Source organism: Opisthorchis viverrini (assembly GCF_000715545.1).
Source record: "Opisthorchis viverrini unplaced genomic scaffold opera_v5_119, whole genome shotgun sequence".
NCBI lineage: Eukaryota > Metazoa > Platyhelminthes > Trematoda > Opisthorchiida > Opisthorchiidae > Opisthorchis > Opisthorchis viverrini.
Genome location: NW_008751775.1, coordinates 36,967 through 59,183, shown reverse-complemented (window position 1 = coordinate 59,183; position 22,217 = coordinate 36,967). Strand labels below are relative to the sequence as shown.

At 44.2% G+C, this 22,217-nt stretch overlaps 1 protein-coding gene across 1 annotated transcript in view; it reads left to right on the top strand.

Annotated features, from left to right (window-relative positions):
• Positions 1–1,673: 1,673 nt before the first annotated feature.
• Positions 1,674–22,217, top strand: part of T265_05964 (hypothetical protein) — a gene marked incomplete at both ends in the record, with an annotated part of 30,674 nt that continues 10,130 nt past the window's right edge. Inside the window, 9 exons of the mRNA XM_009171116.1 lie at positions 1,674–1,684; positions 1,729–1,859; positions 2,651–2,747; positions 2,903–3,121; positions 4,171–4,278; positions 5,810–5,975; positions 8,204–8,311; positions 13,048–13,130; positions 16,001–16,106. Coding sequence (XP_009169380.1) covers positions 1,674–1,684; positions 1,729–1,859; positions 2,651–2,747; positions 2,903–3,121; positions 4,171–4,278; positions 5,810–5,975; positions 8,204–8,311; positions 13,048–13,130; positions 16,001–16,106 — 1,029 coding nt within the window. The remainder of the gene's footprint in view (positions 1,685–1,728; positions 1,860–2,650; positions 2,748–2,902; positions 3,122–4,170; positions 4,279–5,809; positions 5,976–8,203; positions 8,312–13,047; positions 13,131–16,000; positions 16,107–22,217) is intronic.

Below are 22,217 nucleotides of genomic sequence, written 5' to 3'. Positions count from 1 at the left end.
GGCTACGAGTTAGGATGATACCTGGTCCTAGGTGTTCCAGTGACTCCTTCAGTATCATCTATCACGGATATTTCAGAGTTTATCAGACGGTCGAATTTCTTCGGTAAAATCGGAGCTGCATTCGCATGGCCTCACAACATCCACAAGCTCTGGTCTTTTCCTACCAGAAGAGAGAAGTCTGGCTCCGAAGGGATTCTACATCCACATCAACTGAGCTGCCTTGATGGGATCCGTGTTTTCACAGCACTATGGATCACCTTTGGGAACTGCATTATATTCAGCATCCTAGTTTCAAGTAAGTTTTATGTTTTCAAATCCTTGACGCCGGTTCATCAGTGACTAAGCTTCCTCCCCGTAGCGCAGAGAAACAGGGCCACTGGCGGTTTAGAAAACTCCACTCGATAAGTGTGACTTTTTCCTAAAAAGCAAACTCGGTGTGAAATTCAAGAGAAACAATGCTTCAGATGGGAGACCTGAGTTGTTAGCTACTGGAAGTGGAATGTGTGCGAAATTACCGTATAGATATTGGCATTTGATACAGTTTTCCATTGTTCGCGCGTAAATTTTCACATCTGAACACATCACAGTCGTTCACCTACGGAGCATAGCCGCTTTTTTTCCCTTCGCTCAAGAAAAGTGCCGGATGTGAACAGGATTTTATGCCTCACCAAGGCATTATTAGTTCGCAGGAAGCTCCAAGCAAAAATGGTGAAACATTTCACCGATATTTTGATGAATCTCACTAGTCTTCTTATGTGTTTAAGGGGGTTTGGCATTGCTGCAAACTCATTCCCCGGGAGAAGACACTCTGACTCAATCAGTTTAGCCCTTCATTTGTGCTCACCTATTTCCATCGGTCTCATCTTCGGGTCAGCTGCTGAGTTTCATTTATTCTTGCCCTACATTATCAAACCAGCTGAGTGCTTAAGGTGATATCACGTGATGATAGCAACCACTGATTTTAGATCTCACATCTGTCCCTGTTAGACTCATTTCAGTAATATTGAATCACCTGATCGAGCGCATACTGTACAGCAGTAGTACTGTATACACCAAAGTATTGCCAAGCATGCACCTTTGTGGGATGAACGAGATCAATATTTTATGGTGTAACAATGTGTGATGAAATGCGTCACGTGAAGCTTGACTCTGCTCGTGGGCTCCCTGTTTGAATACGAGTCGAAAATCGACAATATGTGCTGGAATAGATTTGTTTTTCTTACATATACCGTTTTTTATGCGTGCAGTGACACCGTTTTTGTTCTAAACTCTGCACATGTTTAAAGGTGCGTTAGAAGAATAGTTCAATTTTCATACATCTGTTTAATGTACCACTCATAAGATTGCTGAAAATCTGTCGACAGCCCACGACCGGTTTCGCCCTTTTTGGGGCTCGTCAGATAGGCGTAGTCTCCGAGTTTCCGTCAACCTAATGTTGTTCTACTTGAAACCAAATTGCACGAAATTAGCGAATATACACTCATTTGCAAGCTAATTTGGTTTTTCGAGAGTCTCAACTGGAACCCAGCTGAATCTCTCGTTTTTGATGTTCTCAGGCGATATCTCGAATCTTAATATCTCTGCGATTTGTCGAATATCGTAGCGACTGAAACATGAGGCGGCCTGGTGCAGCACATTTAGTTGCCTGAGAACATCACAAACGGGAGATTCAGATGGGTTTCAGGTGAGTCTCTCGAAAAGGCCAAATTAGTTTGCATATGACTGTAGATTCGCTAAGTTCAATTTTTGGTTAAACGGCTATTTTGCTAACGAAGAAGGGACGAAGAAGGATCATGCTCCCGTGTATCGAAAACATCTCCGAAAGGATTGCAAGACATTTAAGACGACGTTGAACAACAGTTAGCATCAAACTAGTAAACACGCTGAGATGAGCTCTCTCAAAACCAGGACTTAGTTCGGTGTCCTGAGAACCTCAATGTAACAACTGTGACAAACACTGCGTTGGACAGAATGGAAGAAACCTTACAACACGGGTTGTTTTGAATTTTATTGCGCCTATTTTGAAAACATTTGTCTGATCGATGTTTCCGTCGGGCTCTGGTTTATTCCGGTGACCCATCTGATCCGGGCAAACTCTCATCTAGCTTCTACCTGTTAAACAGTGAAACATGTTAAACGGAAAAGATTCGAACATACGGCAGGTGATTGTTCCTCACTGTATACAATAATCACCCTAACGGACAGCAAGGTTTACCGACGAGGATTAAAGGAGAATGCGATTCCACAGGTGGAGAAGCTCGGTCGTGAATGTGTTCTTTCACACAGGAAGCGTGGAAGTCAGAGTTAATCCTGGTGATCCCCATGAAGGGCAAAACCGGTCGTGAATAGGCTGTTACGTCTACGCAATAACGCATCGCGATATCTCGAACATCGTACCAACTGAAACAAAAAGTGGCCTGGTGCAGCAAATTCAGTTGAGCAACACCATAATCAAGGAGTTCAACGAAGTTCCAGATGAATCTTACGTCAAAACCAAACTAGAACACAGATGAGTGTATCAGTCTTCTAAGAAGATGGGCCATTATTAGGTTTTGTTCGTCTACTTATGGAGAGACCAGAAAGTTTCACAGTCTGATGAGTTTATTGAGTAATACCCTGATTATTCGTTTCACCAACTATCTGTTCACAGGTAACGCGCTGACCTACATGAGAGAAAGCTTTCAAAATTGGCCGTTTCAAGTTATGCTGGCGGCTCCGTTTGCTGTGGACACTTTCTACCTTATGTCGTGAGTAGTTTACATGCCTCAGTTTTTGTAGGATTCCTAGTTCGATGGAGTCTACCGCCAAACCTAATTGAAACGGTTATCTTTCGGAAGAAAACTGTTTTCTCAGTTTTGCTATCCCGTGACTTGAATGCGTAGAAACTGCTTTCTTGGAAAAGTCTCTTGCTTGAAGTAAATCCACAAGAAATATTTTGGCACAAGTGGGGCAAAAGTAAAAGTGTGTGTGTGTGTAGTCGTTCTGCTGTAACACTCTTTCAGTGCCTAGCTGCCATGCCCCCCGAAGGAAACGCGAGGGCTGGGACAGTGCCAGGTTGCTCAACCCCAGACAGGGGAAATCGAGAGGCAAAGGTCGGGTTCGAACCACTACCTCCAGGTCAGTAAATTCGCGCTCAAACAACTGGTCCATCCCACCCGTCGAAACAGCGATTACTTTTTGTAAGTTGTCGACGATCGAAGAGTGTCAAGAGGGCGGCTATAGCTTAACAAATATCCTGATGTTCAAACAGAGGAAAGGGAAGAAAAGCTACGCATCGAAGACAATATCATCATTTCGATTAGCCACGTTATCAAGCCGTGTCTGTCATCATCAATGAACACTGGTGTGTCGAGTCTTGAAATCCTTGCTTGTGTCTAATAACGAGAGTTCCCGTTTAACTCTATCATCAATCTATAATTGGCTCAGAGGAAGAGTAAATTTACGAGATGAGTAAACTTTCCATCTGATAAGTTGTCACTCGGGAAGCTAGTCGATACGTGATGACGTGATGTGGTTTTGATGATTCATCACTGAGCGTGTGAGTAGAACACTCGGCTGATCAAGCGTGTTCAGTTTGTTCAGAAACTGGGTAGCTATGCATTGAAGGCGATTGATTTGATGCACCAACGCCCCTGACTGCGCGATTGGCCGGGAGGTCGCGGATGCAAGACTCCCTAGAATTTTGTGAGGTGCGCACTACAGATGATTCCTAATAAGGATGGAAGGATTATAGAGTGCTGCTCGGCTTTTCATCAGAAACTGGTTTTAATTATAGGACAAAGTCTCAGTTTTGAACCAAATTAGTTTGAATTGGCTGTGTGTCGTGAACTGGGTTTATTCTAAACAAAGGCCAAATTCCTTCTGCTGGTTTTCCAATGTGACTGGCATTTTAGAAAGTGTGGTATCTGGGAGAGTTTACCGCTACGAAAAAAAATGATGAAAAGGGCTAAAACTGCTGTCCAAACGGAGTAGTAAAGTCCATAGTCAAGCTATTGATCCGAATTTCACTGGACGTTTAGAACAACATCTGGTTACTCACAAACAAATTTAAGTACTCTGTTGCTTCTAAGGTAAAGGGTAAAATCCATATACCTGTTAGGAACAAGTTGTCCCTAAGATACTGCGATGACCATCGTAATTCATTGTCCCCTATGCGTTTCACTTCCTCAGAGGTCTGCTAACTTTCTACCTGGCCGCATCTCGATTCGAAGCGGTTCAAGAGGGCTGTCTACCTTGTATCAAGTTCTGGTTTGTTCACGCCGTACATCGATTTTTACGGTGAGTTGTTTCACCCATGTGCATCCGTTTTGGAAGTGTTCCGCTTTCGGTCTACACTATCTTACGCAGTCTGAAAACGAATGATTCTTCTACATGAGAGGATGGTCTTAAAACATCCTCTTGCTGTTTTGCAACTGATCCACTAAAACCGAAAAATCAACGTCCTTTCATCCAAAGTGAACATTGATAAGTCATCACCGTGTATTTGAGAATGGAGGTGAAGACCGCGATCTGAACACAAATGACATCTCGAGTTCCAAATAGCTGGACACCAGCTTAGCCTATTGTGAAGCAGGCTATAGATAACAGTGCACTTTCCTCACCACTCTCATCATTGCCAGCAACACAGAAATGGTCTTGGATAGCAGCAAGAACACTGGTGGAGATGTTTTATCGACAGAAAAAATGTAACGTTCCGCTTTAGCACCTCTTCCGGTGCCCAGATGCCATACCACCCAAAAAAAAGCACGTCAGCCGAGATTTCTCAAGTCTAGACAGGACTAATCAAGGTGTTGGGGTTGCGCTCAAGCCACGGACATTCCGGGCAGTATTTTTACGCCTTAATTACTGAACTGTCTCCAAGCTCACAGCTACAGGAGGATCGATATGAACACCCACGTCGTAAGAGCACAAAGACGAAGTAGGATGGAGTCCGATCCCAGCCTTCACAAAGCATTTTCCTGTGACCGGATCTCTAAACGTTTGGATAGAAGGCATGGTTGGAAAACGAAATCCTCATGGGTAGAATCGACTACTGTAAATTTACAATCATCAACATTGCTGATAGCGGGAAACTTGTAGTACATATCAGCACTTAACTTCCAGGCAGAAGGTGTCAGTAATCGTATGATTCTACTCACTTGTCCTGCTGTGTGCAGTGGGTACGGTGACCTAGCAGATGTCACCAAGTGACGGGGGATTTGGCATGACGGTACTCTTATCCGTGAATTTCATGACTGTTTAAGGACTGAGCAACGGCCGTGGTGCCCTGACCTAAATAGGTGGAGCAAACAAAGTCTTTGGCACAACTGGCTTACCGAAACCTTCAGTGGTTGTCTCGGGGTGAGTAGATGAACTCCAACCTCACTCGTCAATCCAGGAGATTGCGTTAGTAAGGCCGCTATCTACTGACCAATCTGTCAAATGACATTGGACTTCGGACAAGCGTCCCACGATACAGTTGAACGGGTTACTGAAGTGGGCAAACTGTCTTAATATCATAAGGTCCTGTCCCTTTAAGACAGAAGTCCCTCCGCAAAATTACAGGAAAAACGAATGGATCATTTTTGTTTGTCTCTGTCTGAACTGTGAACACCATTCACCGACTGTTATTCACGTCAGAGGATCAAAAATCTAATTTCCGTTTTGCTCTAACTGCTTTTGTTACTCGACACACTGAAGAAATGGGGTAGATGCTGTTTTTTTCGTTTAAAACAAAAACAACCCAACCACACTGGTCATCAGATTTTTGTTATATGCGTATGGTTGTATCCATGAGAACTCTTACCGTTTTTCTGTTTTATCCGACCAGGCTTACTCCACCTTATCTGCTGGTCGTGTTCATCTACGCTGGTCTGTTTCCCCACCTCTACGACGGACCACTATTCCCTCAGCGCATCGAGTTGACCGACGTCAATTACTGCCGACAGCATTGGTGGATAACTTACTTTTCCAATTTCTTTTACACCAAAGAACAGGTAAACACGGTCGTACAGTTTATCGCATTCGACAGGGTTGGTGCAATATTTTTGTACAAGTGGACTACTTTGGAAATCGAAGTAGTTAAATATTTCCGCAGAATTAATGTATTGGTAGGTCATCGCGCGCAAATCTAATGCCGTCAATGGAAAGTTCCGTTTGGACTGTGTCAGACCACGTGTATCTACGTACCGTGCACAATAAGATTCTTTTAGAAATAAGAATGGTGATGTAAGAATGATCGGATATCGACCTGACTCAGAAGTTGACTCCGTCCTGGAGCCAGCTGATTACCTCGGTGAACTAACTAATGAACATTTGTTTTATTCAATGATCGACGGTCTCAAACCGTTCCGTAATGAATAATTTCAGGATCCATTGGTTGAAGTCTCGATACGGATTTTGCATAATCCAGTTCAATCTTTCAACAATGAGCTGTATACGATTACAAATGGCTTGGAAGCCACAGAACCAGAACCCCATGCACCGAACGATGCAAGTTGAATGGCAAGCGTAGTCCAACTTCGGTGCAAGCTCATTTTCCGCCCTTAAGGTGAAGACACTAACTAGCTTCCGGTTTTAAAAGAAGCAGGCACCGAGGTAGATGATGCCCTGGAGTTCGAAGGACGCCGTCGAACTACCCTGGTTAATTTTTTAATACGTCCATGTCTATGAAACTTCTTGGGCCACACCAACAGTGAATCCCACTGATGGCTCTCACTGGTATTTCTTCACCATGCGCTAACAATGCAGCGCAAGCACCGACGCTCAAAGGCGGACTAGCTGTGCACGTTTTTTTATGGGTGAAGGCCACGTCTTCAGGACGCAGGACACGAAAGTGCTACATAACTAACTGTTGGACCGCAAATGAAACTCACGGAAGCGCTATGGGTGTACAGGTTTGTAAACGTCATGGGCCTTGGTTATTCCAGTTGAGTGATACTTGACAAACAGAACCACTAAACGTTAATGAAATGACTGGAACACTGCATTCAGAAAACGGCTCTCATTCCCTTATTCTCCTTAAAAAAAAATCGTTCAGCTGTAGCACTCTTTCAGTGCCTAGCTGCCATGCCACCCGAAGGAAACGCGAGGGCTGGGACAGTGCCAGGTTGCTCAACCCCAGACAGGGGAAATCGAGAGGCAAAGGTCGGGTTCGAACCACTACCTCCAGGTCAGTAAATTCGCGCTCAAACAACTGGTCCATCCCACCCGTCGAAACAGCGATTACTTTTTGTAAGTTGTCGACGATCGAAGAGTGTCAAGAGGGCGGCTATAGCTTAACAAATATCCTGATGTTCAAACAGAGGAAAGGGAAGAAAAGCTACGCATCGAAGACAATATCATCATTTCGATTAGCCACGTTATCAAGCCGTGTCTGTCATCATCAATGAACACTGGTGTGTCGAGTCTTGAAATCCTTGCTTGTGTCTAATAACGAGAGTTCCCGTTTAACTCTATCATCAATCTATAATTGGCTCAGAGGAAGAGTAAATTTACGAGATGAGTAAACTTTCCATCTGATAAGTTGTCACTCGGGAAGCTAGTCGATACGTGATGACGTGATGTGGTTTTGATGATTCATCACTGAGCGTGTGAGTAGAACACTCGGCTGATCAAGCGTGTTCAGTTTGTTCAGAAACTGGGTAGCTATGCATTGAAGGCGATTGATTTGATGCACCAGCGCTCCTGACTGCGCGATTGGCCGGGAGGTCGCGGATGCAAGACTCCCTAGAATTTTGTGAGGTGCGCACTACAGATGATTCCTAATAAGGATGGAAGGATTATAGAGTGCTGCTCGGCTTTTCATCAGAAACTGGTTTTAATTATAGGACAAAGTCTCAGTTTTGAACCAAATTAGTTTGAATTGGCTGTGTGTCGTGAACTGGGTTTATTCTAAACAAAGGCCAAATTCCTTCTGCTGGTTTTCCAATGTGACTGGCATTTTAGAAAGTGTGGTATCTGGGAGAGTTTACCGCTACGAAAAAAAATGATGAAAAGGGCTAAAACTGCTGTCCAAACGGAGTAGTAAAGTCCATAGTCAAGCTATTGATCCGAATTTCACTGGACGTTTAGAACAACATCTGGTTACTCACAAACAAATTTAAGTACTCTGTTGCTTCTAAGGTAAAGGGTAAAATCCATATACCTGTTAGGAACAAGTTGTCCCTAAGATACTGCGATGACCATCGTAATTCATTGTCCCCTATGCGTTTCACTTCCTCAGAGGTCTGCTAACTTTCTACCTGGCCGCATCTCGATTCGAAGCGGTTCAAGAGGGCTGTCTACCTTGTATCAAGTTCTGGTTTGTTCACGCCGTACATCGATTTTTACGGTGAGTTGTTTCACCCATGTGCATCCGTTTTGGAAGTGTTCCGCTTTCGGTCTACACTATCTTACGCAGTCTGAAAACGAATGATTCTTCTACATGAGAGGATGGTCTTAAAACATCCTCTTGCTGTTTTGCAACTGATCCACTAAAACCGAAAAATCAACGTCCTTTCATCCAAAGTGAACATTGATAAGTCATCACCGTGTATTTGAGAATGGAGGTGAAGACCGCGATCTGAACACAAATGACATCTCGAGTTCCAAATAGCTGGACACCAGCTTAGCCTATTGTGAAGCAGGCTATAGATAACAGTGCACTTTCCTCACCACTCTCATCATTGCCAGCAACACAGAAATGGTCTTGGATAGCAGCAAGAACACTGGTGGAGATGTTTTATCGACAGAAAAAATGTAACGTTCCGCTTTAGCACCCCTTCCGGTGCCCAGATGCCATACCACCCAAAAAAAACACGTCAGCCGAGATTTCTCAAGTCTAGACAGGACTAATCAAGGTGTTGGGGTTGCGCTCAAGCCACGGACATTCCGGGCAGTATTTTTACGCCTTAATTACTGAACTGTCTCCAAGCTCACAGCTACAGGAGGATCGATATGAACACCCACGTCGTAAGAGCACAAAGACGAAGTAGGATGGAGTCCGATCCCAGCCTGCACAAAACATTTTCCTGTGACCGGATCTCTAAACGTTTGGATAGAAGGCATGGTTGGAAAACGAAATCCTCATGGGTAGAATCGACTACTGTAAATTTACAATCATCAACATTGCTGATAGCGGGAAACTTGTAGTACATATCAGCACTTAACTTCCAGGCAGAAGGTGTCAGTAATCGTATGATTCTACTCACTTGTCCTGCTGTGTGCAGTGGGTACGGTGACCTAGCAGATGTCACCAAGTGACGGGGGATTTGGCATGACGGTACTCTTATCCGTGAATTTCATGACTGTTTAAGGACTGAGCAACGGCCGTGGTGCCCTGACCTAAATAGGTGGAGCAAACAAAGTCTTTGGCACAACTGGCTTACCGAAACCTTCAGTGGTTGTCTCGGGGTGAGTAGATGAACTCCAACCTCACTCGTCAATCCAGGAGATTGCGTTGGTAAGGCCGCTATCTACTGACCAATCTGTCAAATGACATTGGACTTCGGACAAGCGTCCCACGATACAGTTGAATGGGTTACTGAAGTGGGCAAACTGTCTTAATATCATAAGGTCCTGTCCCTTTAAGACAGAAGTCCCTCCGCAAAATTACAGGAAAAACGAATGGATCATTTTTGTTTGTCTCTGTCTGAACTGTGAACACCATTCACCGACTGTTATTCACGTCAGAGGATCAAAAATCTAATTTCCGTTTTGCTCTAACTGCTTTTGTTACTCGACACACTGAAGAAATGGGGTAGATGCTGTTTTTTTCGTTTAAAACAAAAACAACCCAACCACACTGGTCATCAGATTTTTGTTATATGCGTATGGTTGTATCCATGAGAACTCTTACCGTTTTTCTGTTTTATCCGACCAGGCTTACTCCACCTTATCTGCTGGTCGTGTTCATCTACGCTGGTCTGTTTCCCCACCTCTACGACGGACCACTATTCCCTCAGCGCATCGAGTTGACCGACGTCAATTACTGCCGACAGCATTGGTGGATAACTTACTTTTCCAATTTCTTTTACACCAAAGAACAGGTAAACACGGTCGTACAGTTTATCGCATTCGACAGGGTTGGTGCAATATTTTTGTACAAGTGGACTACTTTGGAAATCGAAGTAGTTAAATATTTCCGCAGAATTAATGTATTGGTAGGTCATCGCGCGCAAATCTAATGCCGTCAATGGAAAGTTCCGTTTGGACTGTGTCAGACCACGTGTATCTACGTACCGTGCACAATAAGATTCTTTTAGAAATAAGAATGGTGATGTAAGAATGATCGGATATCGACCTGACTCAGAAGTTGACTCCGTCCTGGAGCCAGCTGATTACCTCGGTGAACTAACTAATGAACATTTGTTTTATTCAATGATCGACGGTCTCAAACCGTTCCGTAACAGGATTTTTTTGGGCATATTTGAGAAGAAGGTTTTGTAAAAGATAAAGATGGTGGTTTGCATAACAGTGAAATTTGGGATTCAAGTTTTGAGAAATTGAGTAAAGCAGTAGCGAAAAATTTTCGATCAGGTTTGGAGTGCCGTTTTCGGAAAAGTTTGGGGAAGTCCGTAGATGCATTGTTGGGCAACGTTCCGCCCTTGACACAAAAGCTTAGTCAAATCAAGCGAACAGATTGCGGTATCAGCCGAACTTTTGGGCAGAACACATCAGCTAATTTCGGCTAAATCGTAGCCGAAATTTTGGGCAGAAGGAGAACACATCAGCTAATTTCGGCTAAATCGGCGTGCGGTGTCAGCTAAAGAACAGGTTTGTTGGGATGGGTGTGCGAATTTAAGACCGATGATGGAACCTACATGGACTTGAGTTCAACTTGGGGTCTAGTTCTTCCGGTTTGTCTGACGTTAAGACTCCCGTTGAACACCGTTTACTTTGATCACGCTACCAATTCTGGTCTGTGTGATAGATAAAGTTGAAAACTGAAAACTACAAATGCCAGAAACCAAAAGGCACCGAGACCGTTTTAAATCACCCATCAGTACAGCCAAAGTCCTTGTGCGTCAGGCTTACCTTATCTATATTAAGTCAAGTCAGAAGAGTTTGAACGAACAGCAGCTCAGATCGATATTGCCAACAGACTTCAAGAAAGTGGACACCCGGTGAGTTTGATTAGGCATCATTCAAGAAGGATATTGGCTTCGGTATCAAGGACCAATAGGTGATGGAGGGGTACAGCAGTCATATGAAGCAGGAACGTTGGAGTTTATTCGATGACTGCTGAATATAGTCAACAGTTAGGTAGCGTTTCAGACGGGAAAAACGTTAAGCTCAGTTTTGCTGCAACTGAAGGACCCTCTGGTAGTTGAACTGATTAGAGACTGCGTGTATACAAATAAATGCAACGGCTGCAGCAAGGTTTACATCGGACAAATAGCCAGAAAACTATACACCAGAATTGGCGAGCATAAGGAATGCGTGCGATTGACAAGCGCTGGTCAAAGACTCAGCAATGATGGTACATGCGCTAGACACAGGAAACAGAATAGATGTAGAAAGTGCAGAAGTCTTAAGTCGGAAGCTGCAATCCACACCACAGCGGCTGATAGCCTGGTCGGCGGAAACCCCAATGCACCACAGTATGAGTAGAATCGAGGGCGTGGAACTGACGAGCGTATAAAGAGCGGTCTTAGATAAACCGAGTTGCATGTGTGGAGTTATCAAAAAACAGGAGGCTATCCCAACCCGACCAAAGTTCACAGAATTTCTTTGCCTAACACAACTAAAATAGCACTAGCTCATTCACACAGACAGAGAAAAGGTGCAGGCGACTTCATACAAATCGAAAACACAAGACCCTAAGCTAGACTCAAGTTCGTACAGGCTTCCCCATCGGTCTTGACACTTGCTCACCCATCCTAACAAACCAGTTCTTTTGCTTACACTTCACATCGATTAAGCCGAAATTAGCTGATGTGTTCTCCTTCCGCCCTAGATCTCGACCGAGATTGTAACCTGGCCACTTAACCTTATGAATCTTTTATTTCAAAAGCGAACTTTTGCACTGTAATTTCTAGAAACGATTACTGTTCAATCGGTTTCAAGCATTTTCCGACGGATCGGAATACATTCAAGCCTTTTGCTGATGTTCATAGTGTGGATAGATTTGGGAATTCCAAGTGACAGTTTTCCTGGCAGTTAAAACCGGGGAGGAGTTTTCTGCTGCTCATGCTTACTACAAATGATCAGTAGTGCGTATCTTACGAGAATTTTGTGAAATTCGAACGCGGCCATTGGATGAACAATCAGACGTTCGGTCAAGAGCGGTTACACAGCAACGCGAATAACTTCTATTTAGACAGTTTATAGCGTTACGTACGCTTTAATCCGCGATTCCCCATCACGTGGTCACGTTCTGGAAGGCTCCTAGAGTGATGAAGTACTATTCACAGTGTGAACTGTACTTCCTACCGAGGTCCTGTTAGTTCTGTTGATATATTTTTAGTCAGGGAATGTCCAACACTAATGCATAGATTCACTGAGTCACGTGGCTTCGCCAAGTCTTCGTAACTGGTTATCGTCGGCCGACTAACGTTCCATGTGCTTAGATAGGGTGACCAGTGTGTCAGGGGGAGATGATTCGTTCAAACGAAATTGGGCCACGACTAACGTGAAATCATTGGTTGGTCATCCATAGAAGTGCACCATGGGCACCTGCGTTTGCACGAACTACCCGTGGACCGATGTAACGACTGACTGTTTAGGTGAACAATCTTATTGGTTAGCCGGTCATTTCGCTTCCTGATTGGCTAGTGTGTAGGTAAAAGGATTTGGTCGTCTCATTTCGTTGTCCTGAAAATGAACAAGGCAAGTCACGTGAGAAGAGTGTGTCGCTCGTGGCTTCACGCCAACAAGGAATTTATTCGGATTTATGCCATTCAAGTAAAGGACTGCGGCATATCACCTCGTGACATTAAGGTTGAGAGTACCTCCACCTAGCCAGCACATTCTGTAACGGTGCGATTTACGTCTTTATTAGAGGGTGACATTTGAAGGACCTAAGTTTTTTGCCATTCCCGGTGGTATTCCTCCTACGCACAAGATATGATCTTCCGTTTATTTCAGTGTTTACCGTGGACCTGGTATCTGGCAAATGAATTCCAGTTCTCTGGATTTCTTGCACCAGTCTTCATCACAGTAACGAAATGGTAAGTTTGGAGGTTAAATTAAGCAAATTTCCTGGGGTTCGGAACCAGATAGATTGTACGGAACATCAATCAGAATAGCAGATAGATGAGAGACTCATGGTGCACCAGCTACCAATGCTTACGGTTCACTCTCGTACAGGCTTGTTGAACATACAGACTGGATTAATTTCTTACGTGCTCTTACCTGAAACGATCGACTTAGCTACGTTATACCTTCACCCTACCCACCAAGTTAGCAGTCATAGTCTAGAACCACCGGAGCCTTCCAGAAATAGTTGTAAGCTTCTTGTGTTTGAGCATTGGACCATCCAATGTTTACGTATTCACATATTCCGTTCATCTCTTTTGTCTGCAAAAATAGAAGTTGAGTGACGTGTACGAAGGCTACAATTAGCTGCGCCACACTCACAAGACACAGCTCACTTAAAGATGTGAAACGATGCTAGGCTACAACCGTATAATTTTACATTAACAGGTTACAAGTAGAAAACTAGATGGATGTGAATCTGGCAAATAGTCCTACCTGGTGAGCCTCAGGAAGGGCAAAACTGATGGTGAGTTCCTCAGCGTTTTGTTTAGTAGTCTTCTTCAAGCCGAAGGAAAGTGCGGAACTGTCCACCTAAAGCGGAAAGCACATCAGGAAATGAAGGTGAACCTTTGGAGGAATGGTATGGTTCTTGGTGAGCATCTCTGGTACAGTTAGGTCAGGTCCCATCCACATGAGTGGAACCTCAGAACCCTCAGAAGTCAGGCTGTAGCTGATTTGTTAGTTCGCGGGTTTTCCACTTAAATTTTGAAATCCGGTCACACGCTACACTACGCGTTTGAGGCTCATCAGATCGATGGATCGCAGACAATGTGAAACAATTGGTTGCGATGCCGACTTTTTGGCCCAGCAACCGATGATCATCTCTTATCGAGGGATCTACTTTCCTCAATCCGCTAAAGCTGTTATTGGACTGGGACTTCCTAAGGTCGCAGTCAGTGACTCGTATTTGCTTGCCATTTTGGGCTCTCTGCGTACTTATGACACTTTTATGCGTTTCACATGGCGCTGAATGTACATTTTTGCCATTTAAGCTCACACCAGACCAAGTATGACGAACAATTTGTGACTGATGTGCGAGTCTTGACTGTGCTAGAGCCTACCGCGCCTTGAAGAGCGTTCAACATTGTCCTTTCTTCGTTTCTTAGTTTGTTTGTCTTTGAACGCGTGTTTCCATATCAAAATTTTTACATACTTTGGGATTCATCTCATCAGACTGGAACTGTTCTTGGCATGATTTTGAATGAGACGTTTTGCTCTTTTCTCCCATATTCTCCTGTTACCCTTTCGCATTCGTCGCTCGCATTCACGTTTTACGCTTGTGACCATGCTCTTCAAAAATAAACGACAATATCTTAAGACCCGTTCAAGTGTGGGTTAACCGACCTGGCGCAGATGAGTAGTCATGTGTACATAACCTTACGCTATTTATTCTTTGGGTTACAGGAACGCTAGAGTCGGAGTGATGTTTGCCGTGGTCCTCCTCACGTCATCTATCGCGTCCACGTTTGGGATAGTGTACATGAATGAGTCCTTCCAAGGACACTTGACAGCGTGAGTTCCTGAAGGAAATTTGTATATTATTACCTGCCAGGAATTATGTAACATGTTCAGACGTGAACACTAACGTGCGTTGGTGGAGTAGTGATTACGCGCTGGCCCCACATGTCAGATGTCCGGGGTTCAGATCCCGGCACGGCCATTGGATACGTACACTGCTGATGAGCTCTAATACGAGCGAAACTCGAGTCCAGTGCTTCCCTTTGGTGTGGACTCACCGGAATAATTGCGCCAGAACAGGAGGACGACCGTTCAAACGAGAGTGGTGTGACTGTGAACAATTATGTAACGGTTTGCAGTAGCCAAAATTCACAAGGTAAAAGACTCTTCCAAAGATATGCTAACAGCACGTGCTTTCAGAACACGTGATTTTCCTGTTTTTTTTTGCGTATTTGTGGTGGTTCATAAACGACTTTACGACCAGGTATAAACCATGTGACAAGCGTTCCCGTTGCTACAGTTCTGGTCCCCGGAGTAGGTATGCAGACGCCAGAGCGAACGGTGGAAGTCGTCGAAACCTACTGCGAGCAAGGAAGCTAAGGGAAGGCGATTTGCCCGGGATCAGAAACTTTGTTTCAGATCTTGAAACAATTAGTAGAGTCCTGGTTCTGATGGCTCAAAAAGCTGAACAAATTGCGCGCCTCCCTAGAATCATGCTCAATTTTTTTTTAAAAATGTCAGCGTTTATCGATTCAACTACATTGCTAATCAGACGTGCACAGCGCAGCCATAATTACGCAGATCTCTTGTCAATTATTTAAGAGAACGTGCCGTAACCAGCCACAAACCAATAATTCTTGGAGGTTTTAATGAACCAGACATTTCCTAAATTGACCAGTTGGTATGTTTGGGGCTTTTGAACTCATTCTAGTGCGTTGGCTCTAGTTTATGTCCTGATAAGACCAACGATAAGGAATGCATAATGAACCTGGTTATCAGACTGGACATGCAATTAATATGCTGTAGGATATGCACTAATGATTCACTCTAATAAGAGCGAATCTCGAGTTCACTGCGTCCGCACATTTGATGAGGACCCATAAGGTTCCAGGCCAGAAGGATGACTGTCCAACGAGAGTGATGTGAGCACGTACTCTACAACTCTCCCAATCACCCACAAGTAATTATTTAATCATCTCCGAGCTGGGATGCTGAAATCGCCCACTTTCAATCACTTACTCAATGCCGTCTCTGAGACACTATGACCGCGTGGTATTTATCCACAGAACGATATGGTAACGTCAATCTATTTTGCTCGTTTCAGGACGTCGTTCGATTTGCTCCTTGTCAAACCGTACACACACTGGGGTACATACACCATGGGGCTCTTTTTCGGGTGGATTCTTTTCAAACGCAAGCAACAAGGAACGGTAAGTAAAAATTACACTTTACATTGTGTTAATCGGTGAAAAAAATCTCGTTCTTCCGTGCCAACTCAGAAAGTTGATGGATGAACGCATCCAGGCATCTGTTGGCCTGTTATACGATCAAATAAGATGTGAGATCTAATGTCAGGACATCATATTAGCCGGCTATCAAAATTGTATTATTTCGGATTATCGTGTGGCAGATGAGGTGAATGCACGAATCTCCAAGGCTCGGACCGCGTTTGACAATTTGAGACACCCATGGTGTCAGAATGCTTTATCCGCGAAGCTCAAGGGATGTGTGTATCAGGCTACAGTACGGGCTATTTTGTTGTATGGCTGTGAGACTTGGCTAATTCGAGCAGCCGAACTAAGACGTCTTCAGTTGTTCGACAATCGTTTTCTCACAACCATAGCCTGTGTGTGTTGGTGTCGGCGAATCCATAATGAGGTAGTTAGGGAGCGCGTTTTGGATGGTGTAACGGGCACTTTCATTGAAGAATGTGTCCAACACCAGAAGCTACGTTGGTTGGGATATGTGTTGCGTATGCCGAACCATTGTTTGCCGAAGAGAGTGCTGATTTCCATCCCCAAAACAGAGAGGTGGCCAACCCTTGACTTTGCAGAGGGGTATGATGCTATCGGCGCTACTCGCCTTCCGCGTGATCCTCACTGTGCCTGGTTGGAGACACTAATATATGTCTGCCAACCGATGTCAGTGACGTTCTTGTTGTAAGTTTCTATCCAGATCTCCTGGGTGAATATCTGGAGGTGTGGACACCTCGGAATAATTGTGGTAAGCTAGCACTAAGTCCCTTCCCGTCCAACTTTACCCTTTTGCTGTCGATGATGATGATGATGGCGTTGATGACGATCATGAAGATAATGATGATGATGATGATGATGATGATGATGATGATGATGATGATGATGATGATGATGATGATGATGATGATGATGATGAAAGCAAATTCAACCAACAATACACACGGATTTGGTGTACAGTTCCAAATTAGCCTATACACGCGCAGTTCATCCTAGCCGTTTCGAAAATAATAAAGTGTGATTCCAATGATAAATTGACTTTTGGGAATTGTTGACGTTGCTAATCAACTGTCTCACCAGTCCACTAATTCGTGCCTTTCTTCAAGCATAGAATTTTTCCTAGGATTTCCGGCTTTTATTTTTTTCACCTTGAAGTTTCTCGCATTTTCATGTGTCTTTTTTATCCAGTTATGCACCCATCATTTTGATGGACATTATAAATGGTGCTAACAGGTCGTCCCAGTATTCAAAATGAATGACGAGAGCTTCACTTCTTGTGTAATTTTATCAAGGAACTTATTCATCCACACGACAGTACGAGAGCTTTTACCAAAGTGAAACGAATACATGAGATCTATTCATCAATAGTATCCTCTGTTAAAGTGCTTTCAGAAAAGCATAGAAAATTGGAACACATTATTTATCCGCTTGATACCGGGAGGCTGAATTCAAGACCAGCCGAATGTTTCGTCTGTAATATCAACTAAGTGAGCATTCCTCACACGACTGGCCTGTGTTTCAGTCAGAACTAAAATATCTGAAAGTTCTGAAGGTTACTTTCAGAATGCCCGAAACCTACTGAGACCCTCAGCTCGACAAAAAGCCGACCAGAGAGCCCTGGATCCAATATAGACAGTGTGAGGCAACCTTGGATTAAGGTCACACAGTGTCCGCTCAGTGTACAGCACGAGACAGTTTTTGATCGAATTAAGAAAGTGTCCTTCAAAATAGAGCGCGAGACAGAATTGGAACAAAGTTATACATTGCGAGATAGCCTTGGATCAAGGCCAGACAGTCCATAAGTAGCGTTACACAATCGCTAACACATAAGATTGTTGCCAACATCTGCTGAATTCTTTGTTTTGACACAATCGACCTGGTGCCGGGGCACTCACAGGACACGTTTCAGCCAAAAGTCAACAATCGCCTCAGGTGATATGCAGGCTGTATCCAGGTTACAGCAGGTATAAGCTCATACACGTTGAGTAAATTAACGGACATACTGAAACCAGCTTTCGCTGAACACACTGGGGAATATACTCACAATGGTCACTTCCGTATGACTCATAATGATCTTCAGGGAGTCGGTATTTCGTATCGTCAAAGTTTGGTGTCTGCTCCCCCTGTGAACTGTGCAAGAGGAATTGCCTCAGTTTGCAGCCAGCACTGTCGGGTAAAAGCGGACCGGTCGTCTTTCATTCCGATCCTTGTAGGGTGAAACTTTAAAAGGGTGATCGGTTTGGTCTTCAAGAATCCCGAAAGCCCCCCCAGGATTTTCCGTTCCTCCTAGGATCAGCATTCCACCCAAAGTAGCACGTTAGAATCATTTTCTGAACGAGTTTTGCCGGAACAGTTCAGTGTTGTCTTATTCACTTGCCAATTTTGTTTTGACGAAGGATTCACTTGAAACCTGCCTGGATCTATTTTTTATGATGTTCTGAGCCCATTTGATGAACTCCGAGAAGAGCGAAACCGATGATGGGCTGTGGAAGAGCTTCCAGCCAGAGTGGGACCGGTGCGTTGGGTTCATTTCGTCACCACAGTAGTGCAATCTGCTACACCCTAAGTTCTTTTGGCTTCCGGCAAAACATAAACAGATACAAGGTTAGTTTCTCACAATCTTCATAAAGGCCAAAACGTCTATGCATCTCGGGGAATCGTATCGAAAACTTCATCAAAGTGTGCAAATCAGTGTGAAGCGAAAAATTGCGATGAGGCTCGTCGTTCTCGTCAATTTGGTCCTAACTAGAGACTTGGCTGAATCCGGGTTGGATCGCTCATTTATGGTCTTCTTCCACTGAACGCGCCATGTAACAACCCATTCACGTTTTGCTCCGTATAATATCGAAGTTTAAGAAACTACCTGGAAGCCAAAGACCGGTTTTGTCCTCCTTGGTACTCATGAGCTAGGCGTGGTCTCCGAGTTGCCGTCAGCCTCATGTTATACTTGGACAAAAAATGTACACAAACTGCCCATTTGATTTTCACGGTCCAAGTAGAACATGCGGTTGACGGAAACTCGGGGAATGTTCCCATTAGGTTGGTTATGAGGATGGTAAAACCGGTCGTGGGCTGTCGAAGAATTTTCAGTCACTTTACGAGAAGCGACCATTGTTTTCCCTCCAAACTAAGCCATTAGGTTTGCTCCAAATCCGTTACATGTACGGAGGTTCGGACTCAGGTACTTGGTAATCCTTTTTTCCTGTTCAAATGCAGATTGCAGAATTGTGACCGAATAAGATTAGAAAGAGATCCACAGGCTGCAAGCAGAGCTTGCTTTTTGTTCAAGGAACGATCCTGGTACGCTGTCCCTTCATGGAGGTGATCCATTTTTGGACGGTGTTCATATCTTCCTGTAAGCCGGAATCGTCCTTGGGATATCACAGATCGTACAGGCCATCAGTCAATAAATGTTATCTTCCAGCTCCAGACAGAACTACCTGAACCAAACTTCAGGTTTACATCACTCATCATTTCAACGCTGAGATTCTGAAAATAGTAGTCGCACAGAACCGCAACACTTATGGTTTCCATTGTGTTATGATGCATTATTGAAGCTAGAACCCTTCAAAAATCCAATATGCCAAGCCCTTTACGAATGTTGTATGCAAGTGACGCTGCAACCTTGACGTAGTAGTCACCACGACCTTGTGTCCCCTCAAGGTGGATGCAGGTCTGTCTCCGAAACCTGTGCGCAAAACTCAAGTCACGCACTCTGACACACTCAGACAGAACTTAACATTTTCTTTCCATGCGACTGCGGTGATTCATGAAATTCACGTTCGTCTCCTTAGCTGACTTCTATTGGAGCACTTGAATTTGTGCTGTTCTGCGTTTTCTCGCTCAATCGAGATCAACGCAATTCAAAGTGAAACGCTCGCTCTGTTCCACGTTTTAGTTTGCGCCCAAAAGACCAAATGATGTGCTCACAGAAGTAAGATAACCCGAGTTGAACGGTTAAATCGATATAACGAATTGATCAAACTAACCAAATGTGGCATCTGACTATCCGGTCAGATGCGAACGCAGATTAAGCTAGGACCAGCCATACAAAATGAAAGCTACCAAAAATAGAAGGTAATCCATGAAATCAAAGGAAACGTATCACAACGGAATGCGAACCGCAAACGGGCCAATAAAAAAACCTCGAGAGAGCTGTCTCGCTATCAGCCTTAGGAATTTTAAAAATCGTGGGATCGAACCTGAGCCTCATTCAATATGCAGATATCAGGATAGCTCATGTAAGCTTTTGAAATCCTGTAATGCATGGGTGACAAAAACCAGCATTTCACATGTCGTGCACATTGAATTGTTTATAGGGGTTATTCGGCGATTGAGGACGCCAAATGGTTCAATGTTTGATCATCTATAATTGCCCGAAGATAGTAGGAAACCCGAAATTGTTTACAGAGGAAGTAATTAGCACACGACAATCGAACTGATCACACTCCGAAGGTTGTGATAGCTTGGTCACGTGTTTCATATGCCAGTGGACCGGTTTCCACTACCAGCCCTGTTCGCGAAACCAAGCCGAAGGTTGAGACGAGCCAGGAGAGGTCATCCAACGGTTTGGTAGAAAAGTGTGAAAGTCGGTACCAGATAACTCAGCCATCCCGGTTGATCGGGCCCTCAAGAGGTGGATACGTCATTGGTTAGAGGCGTTTGCAGATAAGTTCGAGTCAAACCCTTGGTGGTCACACGCATCCACTCCATTGCCTTTCGAGTAAACTTTCTTCCGGTCTTCTCACAGTCACATGCTCACATCAGCCTCGTCAGTCACCACCTCTGATTCATTTCTATTTACAAACCATCGGTCAACGAAACAATGTACAACGTGAACACGGCTCATATCAGATATTTGTGACTATGAGAGTAATGACTACGATAGGACAATGGTAATTATGTCGCCAACAAGCCTCAAAATTTTTTGTCGTACTTGTTGACACGTGATCACAAAAGTGACTTGGTTTTGGAGTTCTCCTCGAATGAAGCAGAATCAATAGGTAGGGTGCCCCCAGGAGATTTCAGTAAACGGCTCAATTTTGCACTCTTCATGCAGCGATATTTAGCTTTTGTGATGCAAACCTCAACCTCGTTGTGAGACGTACGAATGACAATAACTGAAAAATGGCACAAGAGTAGATAAGTCAGAGACGGGAGACTCACGTGCGATAACATATGACGAACTGGGTGTGAAAGGGAAACCTCTAGTCCCCAACAGTACTGAGTCGTTCAGTGGAATCGGTACCTTCAGAGCTGTAACGCGGTTTAACTATGATCTCAACGTTTGACGTAACCGAATTCATGATCAGCTATCATTCTTCTATGGGAGCGTGGAATGTAATTGCAGATTATTTGTTAATGAACTACTCCCTCTCTTACACCATCATCATCATCATCATCATCATCGACAGCATGACATCAGTGTTCAACACCGATGCTTTGCTTCGCTGCAACCATGACTTATTTGAAAGCAATATTGTAAAGAAAAGAATAAAGGTGTATGGGAGAGGGACTTAGTGCTAGCTTAACATAACACCTCAGGCAATCTGGACAGAAACTGACAACAAGAACGCCACTGAAATCGGTTGGCAGCCATATCTTGTAGTGTCTGCGACCAGGCACAGTGAAGATCACGCGGTCCCCACCCTGGAAGGCGAGTAGCACCGACAGCACCCAAGCGTTTCGTGATATATTTCATACGCATCTCTCAGGCCAGTGGTTAGCCACCTCTCTGCTTGCAACAATTTGAATTGGGAATGGAAAACAGCACTCTCTCCGGTAAACGATGTCTCGGCATACGCAACACATATCCTGACCAACGTAGCTTCTGGTGCTGGACACATTCTTTAATGGAAGTACCCGTTGCACAACCGAAAACGCGCTTTCCAACTGCCTCATACAACTTCCAAGGTACGTTAAATGACATCAAGTACCTCTCCCAGGATTGTAAGTTACGTGTTCCTTGACTGCACGTCCACGAGCATGACCATACACTTTGTGGGGGCAAAATGCTGCATATATCATCTGTCAAGCAGTTGCTGGTTGAACAGAGTCACATTCGTCAAG